The 11689-nt window shown below is 44.0% G+C and overlaps 1 protein-coding gene across 1 annotated transcript in view; it reads left to right on the top strand.

The window, feature by feature from the left end:
- The window catches only part of COQ8A (coenzyme Q8A), a 55195-nt gene that overhangs the window by 26506 nt on the left and 17000 nt on the right, over nucleotides 1-11689 (top strand). The window contains exon 4 of the mRNA XM_081187128.1: nucleotides 7048-7222. Within this exon, the coding sequence (XP_081043254.1) occupies nucleotides 7048-7222 (175 nt within the window). The remainder of the gene's footprint in view (nucleotides 1-7047; nucleotides 7223-11689) is intronic.

Here is an 11689-nt window from a genome sequence, read left to right as displayed (position 1 = left end):
TGTGTAGACAGCCACCATGCGTCCCTGCTGTTTGTGACCTTCCCTATTTATAGCTAGAGTTGGCACCTCTCCTTAGTATTCATTTCTCCAAGATGAGATCTACTTCTATATGCCTTTTGAATGTTTCTGTCTATGTAGCAAGTATTAAGGAACTTGGCTTCTACAAGGCAAGGCACCTCAGGCCTGTGCAGTATACAATTTTACTTGAAGCAGATTCAAAGCTTGGGAACAAAGTAAACATTTCCTGAGTTAGTACAAGAAATAATGCTATGAATGCTTCCTCCCTCCCTTGTAAATAAGTTTTGTGCTTGCAAACACTTTAATCCACATTGTTTAGATTGGGACCTCCTGAATACTTCCTCTTCCTTGAATATGCTCACTAATGGGAATGTCTGCTGAGTTATTGTAGATATTTATGGTTCTGCTGTGGAACAATTGCAGATTGTAGCTGAAGGAGTCCTTGGGCACCTTTAAAAGACAGATGTCATGGGCTGAATCTTATTTTGTCATCTCTATATCAGCTATGGAAAGAACTCTTCAAGAATTCTCTGAGTTCAAGTGTTTTGTCACTTTTTTTTTGCAGGTGAGGAGTAGAAAGCTCTCTTCCGGGGCAGGGGTGGGGAATTAGATCCATCTAGTGGGTTAAACAGATAAATGATGTCAGTTGTATAGCAAGTGGGTGAAGATTGGCAAGAATGTTTTCACAGGCCAAATGGGGAGGCCTGACAGAGATGGGGAACTTTTTTGGCTCTGCACATCAGACTTATTATTGATATCAAGTTGTGTGCTACAAGTGTCTTCATGATCCTGTAGCAACAGCTTTCCCATTAGAATTTCCTCACACTCAAGCTTTAAATAGGAAATAAATGCTTCTGTGTTGAGTTGAGAAGGTTTAGCTTTCGGTTAACTAAGTATATGCAGCAGATATTTTGAACTGTTGACTCCAAAATGTGTCAGGAATGCATAGGAGGGGGATGACCAGTGTCTGAAACTTGACAGGCCAGGCTTATGAATTGACTCAAACAATTCAGCAGGGGTGGTGGGAGTGCTGTAATCTGCTTCTAGCTTGGTGTGGGAACACAAAAGTCACTCTCTGTACTTAAACTAGCTTGGTATCTTAGTCAGTTTCCTCTTTCTACTGTGAACAGCTGTTTGCTGAGGCTGTCTTTAAAAGAAGCTTCTCCCAAAATAATTTTTCTCAGTGTTGAACTGGGCTGATTAAAAGTAGTGCCGAGCTATGGTTTAGCAGTATATGAAAGAGGCTTTAAGGAATCTCTGGCTCAGTGGCTTCCACCTCCTCTGCCCTCATGTACAGTGTTTCCCTCCCTTCCTTGTATGAGGCAAACCATAGTTTTCTGTTTTGCATAAACCAGCAAACTCTGGCTTGCACTTGCCTTAGAGTCCAGCATTTCGAAACTATAGTTTATTGACTTAGACAAAACAGAAAACCATGGGTTGCCTGCAGCCAAGGAAGGAAGGAGTAATTGTATACTACAGAAGGGGTGGAAGAAGTGTATAAGCCCAAGAGTTCTCCCTTAAAATACCAGTTTTTACAGCAGGCAAAGCTTTGCAGCTTTGTTTTGGCATCCTAGTCCTAAACAGGCTGATACATAAGTAAGTCGTATTAAGATCAGTGCTATTTGTCAGGCTCTGTGTGCATAGGTTATTCACTGAGCACAGAATGTGATCCTGGATGTAGGATTCACCAAACCTTCCTGAAAATATACCTTCTCTTAAAAGTTCATATGGCCCTCCTTTCTCTGTTTCTGGTTTACTGGTCTCAGTAAAAACAAAAACTCTCCTCATCTGCTATTTAAATATAGCTGCAGTGCTTTATATATATATAAAAGAGTTAAGATCAACTTGGTTTGGGAGAAGTGAAAGCAATTAAAAAAAGGTAATGTAAAGTCAGAAATTGCAGAGCACTGAGATCTCTTTTAAAAATCAGATTCAGGCCCACAGTAATTGCAGTTGCACTCACTCTCTGAAGGCGTAATGAGGTCCTTGAAGAGTGTGGTGAACACAGTAGTTCTTGACTTAGAAGTCTGGATCCTGATGATGCTGGCTGGTGCTTCTGCTTGGTGCTGGGTGTCTGGAGTTAATTCTGTTTTATTTAACATTTGCCACTGAATGTGTGGCGTCGTAAGCTGCCCTGTGATCTGATCTGGAGGAAGGGTGGGCTACAGAAAGCCTGGAAATCAATGTAATGTGAACATAGCCTCAAGAGTCCTTGCGCAGGCATCATGCTCCCTCGTCACGTAACCATTCTCCCATGCAAACTTTCCTCGTCTTCACTTTTCAACGTTGGTTGGGATGTAGTGTGCCTTCTGCATCAAGGTTGATGTAACTATGTAACTTTAACCAGGGTTCACAAACACTGGCTTAGCCCAATGGTCAAGGATGATGGGCTTTGTAGTCCAACAACATCCGGAGCCTGAAGATCACTGCAAGCTGGCATGGTCTTAAGCGGCTTAGAGCTTTGATGGCTAGAACCAGCACTTTAAATCGAGCCTGGACACAAATAGGAAGCTAATGACATTGATGTGGGAGAGCCCCACTGCATGAATTTGTTCACCTGCACCACCCTGCATGCCTAGTATGGACTCCAGCCTTTGTTCAATCAGGTTTCCCTTGAGTCTTGTTTCCTTCTGGCTGCTTTTGCTAAAATGCATGTCACATTGGGGCAGATGCATGCAAACCTGCATGCTGTGCAACGTTTAGTTTTACTCGATACATAATCTGGCCTATATCAGTGCATTTTGAATTATGGGTATTGAATTGATTTAATTATTAGCACAGCAGGTAAGCAGCACTGGTTGTTGGGTGGACTTTGCATGTGCCTGCCTCCACAGCTGGCCACAGAGTTCAGAAGCATAGGAGCTCCTCCTCTTCAACTGTTAGAAGCCTGTGAACAGGGGAGGGCTTGTTTGTTCTTCTGAAGGGAAGCTATGTGTGTGGGGTGGGTGTGTTTATGCCTGCCAAGACCCTGTGGCGACTCTGTAACAACAGGATTTTATTACAGTGTGAACAAGGTTATTGGTTGCATAGTTATCACTTGATTTTTCTGCTAATCATAGGCTTGTTTGCCAAACCCTACAAGGGCGTGCCTATCTTTCCAAACCAGCCTTCTGTTGTATTGCATTTCATATTTGCCCTTCACACTCCCTTGGTACTAATCTTCATGCATTGGTTGGACGGCAAATGAAAAATATATGGGCTGCTTTCAGTTTTAAGTTGGGAGGGACCACGAGGGTCATGTAGTCCAACCCCATGCAGTGCAGGAATTGGACTAGATGACCCTTTCGGTCCCTTCCAACTCTACAATTCTGTGAGTCTAAGAAGCATTATTTTTTTACAAAAACAAAAAAATGTTGCTTTTGCATTTCGAGATTAGGCGTTTACTTTATGCACTGATTTTGCATAGCATTCCCCGTATTATCTTCCGATCAGTTGTGATGCATTTGGCATTGCAGGGGGTTGGACTAGATGACCCACAGGGTCCCTTCAAACTCTACAATTCTATGATTCTACAGTGAAGAAGTTGGTGAGGGGGCTTTAACATATGGTTACCAGATTTTTCTCAATGAATCCGGGGACACTTTTTAATTTTATTTATTTATTTATTTATTTATTGAAGCTGCGTAGCAACAGGTAGTCAGTAGTGGGGATGGTGAGGCAAAAGACCCTGGCACACATGTATATTGTATAAAGGTGCAAAGCCCTTCTTTCGCACGCTGTGAAACATAAATGCGCAGAGTAACAGGCTGGCTCCTGGCTGCTGAGGCTGCAGCTGCCATGTTTCCTGGGGACAGATTTGCAAATCTGGGGACTGACCCCGGGAACATCTGGTAACCCTATTTCAACACAGGGTGGCCAAGTAGCCAAGCTGGGTTTGTGCTGGTGTAAATCAGCAGGTGGGAATCCTGCTGTTTGACCTGTTGTCGTGGTCCAACTGCACCACCCAAAAGAAAGGTTCCTATAATGGCATATAAATCCTTAAAAACAGGAAACCCCCCCAAGAAGTAGATTGAGAATCATGAATTGGAGCATGTGGTGCAAGAATTCAATTCTTATTTAGGTGACTGTCAGATGTACAAAAAACTCCGCAGGCTTGAAAATACCCCTACAATGTTCTACTGCTGTTTAAAAGAGCAGGAGCACCAGCCTGGCTTTACAATGCAGTCTGTTTGCAAACACTAAGGCGAATGCCTCCCTTGAAGGAGAATGGCCTTATCAAAATAAATTGATAATGTAAACAGTTCTAAAACAGTGAAGCAAGATATACCTCCTGGTTAATGTTTAAAAAGCCAACCATTTGGAGTTGTTTATGACATACGCCTATCTTTGGCTGCTGTGGTTCTGGGGAGGGAGGTGAGTTTATGTGATAATTAAGGTGGAGCTGTGCAGTTCAAGGGAAAGTACATATTGTACACGTCTAAACCTTATCCAGTGGGGAAGAAGAGGTGTTGAAGCTGGATAAGTCAAATCGAAGCGCATGTAAATGTCAAGTTCTTGGCTCATTTAAACTGCTGGCATAACTATAGGTTGTTTTGCATTATAGTTATATAATTACTTTCTTATTTAATAAAATATATCCCACTCTTCTACTAAAAGTTCCCAGTGTGGCATATAGCATAAGTTCTAATTAATAAAAAAGCAGGTACAGCCAGTTCTAAAAGCCGTAACAGAGTACCCAAAGCAAGAAGCACAAAGAGTAAAAGATGCTAGATATTGAAATCTGCAACAATAAAAAGGTTGTTGAAATAAACACGTCTTTCAATTGGGAGGGCATGCAACAATCATGGCACTGCCACAGAGATGGCCCCATATCTCATGCTCACTTGCTTAATTTTTTTTGACATGACTCCAAGAACAAAGGCTTCTGGCATTGATCTTCATTTCATGATTGACCTGTATGGGAGCAACTCATCTTTAAGCCAGCATTCTTCAGTCTTGGGTCTCTAGATCAGTGGTTTTCACCCAGTGTGCTGTGGCCCCCCGGGGTGCCTTGAATGATGGTCAGGGGTGCCACGGGCAACCCTCCTTCCTTCCTTCCCTCCCTCCTCTGATGCCTTCTTGCATCTCTGCCTTCAAAAGGCTTGCATGGCTGTTTGTTGCAGCAGCCCTGGCTACAAGCTCCCCAGACAAATGGTGCCTCTGGAACTGGCCAGGGGGTGCTGGTTGCCAGAAGCTGGAGCGGCCTCGGAGTAAGCATGCAAGCAAGCAGGCCAGGGAGCCCTGCTAGCCAGCCAGCCAGTCCGCCAGCCCTTGCTGTTGGGAATGGACAATGTGACCAGGTACCTGTCTTTGGGGTGGGGGCGGGGGGCAACTCAGAGACCAGGGGCGGCAGCAGTGGCTCCACAAGGGAGGGTGTTTGCAAAAAGGGTGAGAGGCTGCCAGGCAAGGGGTGACATAAATGGGCTCCTGAGCCCCACAGGGGTGCTGCAGAAAGAACCTAGTTGGTCAAGGGAGCCGTGGACTCAAAAAGGTTGAAAACCTCTGCCCTAGATGATGATGGACTGCAGCCGCCATTGTTCTGAGACATCTTAGCCAATGGTCAAGGAAGATGGGACTTGTAGTCCTCAAGCCTGAAGATCACTGCCAGCTAACATGGTCTTAAGCTGTTAGGGCTTTGAAGGAAACTTATGACATGGATGTGAGAGAGCACCACTGAGTAAATTCAACGCAGGTAGAGAAGTAAGATTTATCTCTCTGCATCGCCCTGCAGGCCTAGTAAGGGCTCCAGTCTTTGTTCAGCTAGTCAGATTTGCCTTGAGTCTTCTACCAACTCCTTCATAAAATTCCAGCCTTTTCTTTCCTCCCACGGGGTGTGTGGATATACACATATATGTTAGTGGTAGCTCCTTGCTGATGTACTTGCAGATGAAGAGGTGGTTAGAAGATCTGCCAGCCTAGTTATGGAGATATGAATCCTGTAGCTTTGGGTTATTATGTCACTCTGAACTGCTACTCAAGTGAGTGAGGATTGCTGGAAATATCTCCTAATTTCATTCGACACATCCTCACTCAAGGCAAGAATATAGAGATTCTCTTCAGATTTCACCTCTGCAGATTCCAAAATCTCATTCTCTAAGCAATTACGAGCTAGGTTGGATATGGAACAAACAGTTGGTATTTCATAGTTGTTGATGCTGAACAGAGCTTAGCTGGGTGTTCCCTGTGTTATTTTGTGCAAATATTGCATGCATGTATGTGCGTGTCTGCATGTGTGGCAGAATGGTACTTATCTTCCACAGCCATCATGCCGAGGTGCTATTGCATTAATTGCACTTGCAAATTGAGGTTTTCCATTCCAGTTCCAGCCTGTGCAACTTTCCCTCCCCTGTCCTGCATTTGACTGCTCTAGATTCAAATCATCTTGTTATTAAATTATTTTTGGAGAGAACTTATCATGTAAGAACTTGAGTTGCCAGATCCTCCACCTAGATACCATTAAATGCTCCAAGGTATCAACACCAGGGCAAATATGCTGTTGGGGAGGTATAAGCTATGTCACTCACTCTTCTCCTCCAGTTGCCCTGGGGTCAAATTTGAGCCCTGCTGGCCACAGTAAGGTAAAGGGTAAAACAGATTGTGGAGGAAGGTCGAAGGGACTGATGAAATGTTGAGGATGCCAGATGAAGTGGGGTATCTTTTATTTCAGTTGTGGAAATAACAGTTGCATTAAACAAGCATGTGGGGATATTTAAAGGTCTAGGCACAGCCTCCAGGAGAGTTTACTGACCTCCCTCATTTTTGCTGTGTCAGATCAAAGACCCTGTGTGACTAGTACTAAACTTGACCTCATGGATGGACAACCTGTAGTCTCTACTACTGTCCCTGCTTGCCCCTTTAACTCTTGGTTTCTAAAGCCCTTTTCTCTGAACAGAAGATGTTTCCTTTGGACAGAAGTTTTGCTGCCCTGGGGAAAGTGGGCACAGCATGCCTCTGAAACTGAGCGGAGCATTGCTGGATTCTTTCCCTTTGTGCTCTGTAGTCAAGTTTAAACTGTATTGAATAAAGAGCTACTTTGCCTCTGCTCATTAAGCCACAAAGATATGTAACCGCATACAGATGGCATTTTATCCCGCTGCCTTTGACTTTCTCTTGTCTCTCTCCCCCCCCTTTTCCTTTTTGTCCATTAAAGGCTTAGCTGTTGGTCTTGGCATCGGAGCCTTGGCAGAGGTTGCGAAAAAGAGCCTTAGATCCGAAGAGCAGAATGGTGAGTGTTCCTTTGCTTACTGCTAATACAAGCATCCGGTCGTGTCCTTGTCCCCAAACACAATTTGCTCTACAAGTGCACAGAATCACAACTAAAGGAAGGGCAGCACAACACTATAGTCACTAGGGTAGTTACTAATAAAAGTATTACAGTGTTTTTGCATCCAGATTCCACTCTCCCCCTGAACCTACGCAGCAACCTTCAATTGTTTTCCTCTTTGAATAAATACTTCAAGGAGTAGTGGTGATTCAGTGCATTTAAGGAAAGCAAATCCCCTTCCTCTTGCCCCTAAAGCCGGACAGGAGAAAGCTAAACTGTGGATAAGGGTGAGCTTGTCCACCCCTTCAAAGAGTCCTCATCTCTACTGACCCTGATCAACACAGAAGCCCGCTGTCTATTTGCTCAGGAAAATGAATGACTTCATGGCTGCCTGTCCTGTTTTGCAGCAATCCTTGAACTTGAAGTTTGCCTTTCTGGTTCTATCCTTTCAGATGATTAAATAATAATAATAATAATAATAATAATGGTTCCAATCCTTGTTTTACCATAAATAGATCTCTTGTTTGTCTTGGCATTGGCTAACAACAAGTCACTGAAGTGAAGGTTATACAGAATATATCTGCGATAAGGAGTAAAGTGTTATTGCACAGCAACAGCAATGAAGTCATTTCTGTACTTGCATCTGATCTTGCCTGATGCAAGTTCACAAACTCAGGAGGGGTCAGCCAGGGCTGCGGAGAGAGGGCTGGACTTCCATCCTGCCCAAGGTGCTCATACCTCTTAAAACCAAAATGGATGCACTTGGATTAGTTTGGGAAGAGGAGGACTGTGCCAAATTTACATCTTGCTGCCTGCTACAATCTGCTCTGATTGTATATTTTATCTTTATGAATGCCGTTTTTATTGTGTTATGCGAGCTGGTCTTTGACCGTAATAAATTATCTATCTATCTACATCTTGCTGCCATAAGCCAGACCTTCTGCTCTTCCTTTGTGTTGTTATTGTTGTTAGGTAAAATGTTTCCCACCTTATTTCCCCACTCTTCAAAATATTATAAGAGAAAGCTGCCCAACGTTGGTGAATGGTCAAGGTGTAAGTCTGACAAATCTGATTCACTGGATGCCTGGTTATGGCTGGTATTTAATCAGGGATGTGTATATTTGGCTTCTCTTTCTTCCCCACCGGTTTGCTACATGTTAAAAATGTGCATCGGGAAAAGTAACCTGGGAATAGTGGCCTTTAGTGCCATACCTAACTGTGACTCCACCAAGGGTCCATTTTCCCTCTGTAACAGGGCTATATTACTGAAAGATCAAGATCTCTGGTTGGCAGTGCAATTGGCCATGAAGCCAGCCTCGTGCTCAATAACATTGCAAGGGGCTGACTTTCCACTGAACATCTGACCCATTGACATATGTGAACACCGATCCTTCCTTATGTGTGCCCACCCCCAGCATAGGGAGGGGTGACTCTTACCCTGATTTTATGCGGCCCTTCACCTAATTGCAAAAGCTCTTGGCGATATGCCCTTCGGCTTGGCAGATGGCAGAGAGAGAGAGAGAGAGAGAGGACTGTGGCTGCCCATTGCCAGTTTCAGCCCTGATAACTGAATGTTACGCCTGTAAGAACAGGATGCTGGACTATCTGGGTCATTGACCTGATCTAGCAGGCTATTCCTGTGCTTCTTACATTACCTGACAACTACACATGACTTGCTGTCTTCTCTGGTAGGCTCTCCAAGGTCTCAAGCAGAGATTTCTCTGTCTTAGCATTGGAGTCCTTATAACTGGGGTTGAACACGAAAGTTTTAGGAAGGGACATGGAAGTGGTGGAGCATCTGCTTTGCATGCAATCCCTGGCATCTCCAGGAGAGTCACTGCTGGCCAGCGTAGACAATACAGAACCAGAGAGAGCAATGGTCATGCAGCTTTCCTGTGTTTAGTATGTGAAGTGTGAGCTCTGTCACTAAACCCTCTTAGCTTAGTCTTGCTCAATCTGCGATAACCTGTCCCTGCATAATGTTCCTCCCGTAATTATAGTAGCATTTCCTTAGAGGTGCATATTATATTTGGAGAAACTGTTAGTTCCTTCCTGAGAGTGCAGATGGAATTTATCTGATCTCTCTTGATGCCCTAAACTTTAGCATCTCAGTTGCAACCTTTCCAGTATGTTGGCTCCTGTTTCTTGACAGCAAAGCTTTCACTGTTCCCATCAGACAGGTTCACAAATGTGTGTTACTCCATGCTGCTTGTGTAGTATGTGAAAGTGTCTCAGTGCATATATACTCCCCTGAATGGGACTCCCCGCTGTTCACAGAGCAAAACTGGGGCATGTAGAACAAGAGTTTAAAGTCACCTGTGGTCGACCTTAAATCTCCTGCAGAAATGTCAGAATTTCTTGCAGAAATATCAAGCTGTACAACCACAGAATCTGTGCACAGGTTCAAAATATATATTTGAAAAAGCATGGTGGCAGATCACCCTGAATGGCTCTGAAGGCATTCCCTTGCAACTCTCGTTCCTCTTATTGGAGAGAGCTTGTTCTTAAAGAAAGATTGTGTAACAGTTCTGTTTACATTTTTCTGTTTGCCAGAGGTACCTTGTATAATCGGGCACTCCCTGACCTGCATGCAAGCTCAGCCATACTATGAAAGGGTGTAGAACTTGCTGTTGCTGGCAAAAACAGCAAGGTGAGGTGGGAGCAGCTATTTTTATGGGATTTGGTTTAAGGAGACATTGACCTATCAAGGGCTTTTTCTGTTAATTTGCTAGTGTGTTTAAGGAAGAAAAGTAGAAATGTGTGTGTAGTGGTCAAGCTCATGAGACTTTTTTCCTGACCACCTGTAGATTAGCAGTGGAGGAACCTGTAGTCCTCTCAGTTCTGTTGGACTCTGACTCCCATCATCCTCACCCAGCATGGCCTAGTGGTCATAGAAACTGGGAGTCCTACATGGAAGGCCACTGCTTCCCCACATCTCTTGTTATAACTAAAAAGATGATTCTACATTCTACAGAGGGCAGGATTAGTATGGAAAGGATAGACCGCTGGTTTTAAAAGTGAGGTCTGGGTTCTTTCGTCAATTCTGCAGCTCTCAAGCAACCCCCCTCTTTCCAGGGAGAAGCTAGGAGGAAAGGGGTAAAAAAAGGGTGAGGCGTGAAGGATACTGCCTGTTTGGCTGCCTGGAGTAGAAGACCAGAATGGGTGAATTTTAAATCGTGCTGCCTCTCATTCAGAGGATTACAGGGAAATCAGCCTTTAGAATCATTCTGGAAAGGAGATAAACATCAGTTGTTCACAGCTGGCGTGGAAAACAGGGGCAGTAAAGCAGGACAGGAGATTTAGGCTCAACACTCAGAAGACAACCTTTGTAATCCTATAACACGGTTTAGGCTGATACAAGGTAGGCTTTGCAAATGCTGTCCCATGGACCTCTTCCAGTAAAGGTTGGAGAAGCATCAGAGAATGTTTTAGATATCTTCGACTGCAATGCTTAACACACCTAGTAGGTGTAGGATTTACACATTTTGGGTAACATTGCATGGAACAACTGTTAAGAATAGGGAGTGGGCACGAAAGGGATGGCTCATTTGGTAGCAGGTGCTCTCCAGCTAGTGAGTGCAAGTTTTGATCTGGCATTTGCTGTGTTCCTGAAGATGTCCTTCCACTTAATAGTAAAATCAATACAGGACATCAGGAAATGGCAATATCAATCAAAAATAATAGCAGTAAGTTCTGTAGGTTTCCTCTGCGATTCCAGGTCAAGTTTGTTTTTCTGATGAAGTCAAAAGATGTATCCTGTGGCTGCCTCTTGTTTCCACCTGCCCATCTTGTCATTCATTCCAAAAAGACTTTTCAAATGAAGCATCACGGCTCACTTTTTTGCTGTTGTTCTCTTACGAAGAGGAGCAACAGTATGATTTTGTCGGTAGAGTTTGGCTGTTAAGAACTGCTGCTAAAATTATGGGGTAAAGGCCCCCACCTCACAATACCCAAATAACCCCTTTCAGAGAAGAGTTAAAGTGCCGTGAGCTTATTTTCCAAGGCAGGAGAGACCTTGGACCCACCAGCCAACTTGTCTTTGGCTGTTCCCATTCAAGCTATCCTGGAAAGAAAAAAAAATAAGGTGTGCAAAAGTTCATGTCCATCGTGCATTCTGGATGAGATTCACTGTGTCTGTCAAGCAAGCCAAGTAAAAATAGCTCTGTTGGTCACTGCTAACCTTCAAAGCTGTACTTACGGCAGCAGAGGAAAAATTAGAGGTGATCCCAGATGGCTTTTGGGAAGGACAGTCCTTCCAGGGACGTGAAATGAAATCCTGTCTCTACATGCCCTCTTCTGTCAAGAGAGGAGAGTTGTGCTTCAAGGTCAGTAAACAGATTTGTAGCAGCAGTACCTGCTCAGAGCCTCCAATGAGTTTCAGTATTTCAGGAACAAATAAGTTAGGAGTCCATGGCCCAGCAAATAGAA

The sequence above is a fragment of the Podarcis bocagei genome (genome assembly GCF_964188305.1).
Source record: "Podarcis bocagei genome assembly, chromosome: 3".
Classification (NCBI taxonomy): domain Eukaryota; kingdom Metazoa; phylum Chordata; class Lepidosauria; order Squamata; family Lacertidae; genus Podarcis; species Podarcis bocagei.
The sequence above is the reverse complement of the archived record's forward strand: the minus strand, read 5'-3'. Positions and strand labels throughout refer to the sequence as shown.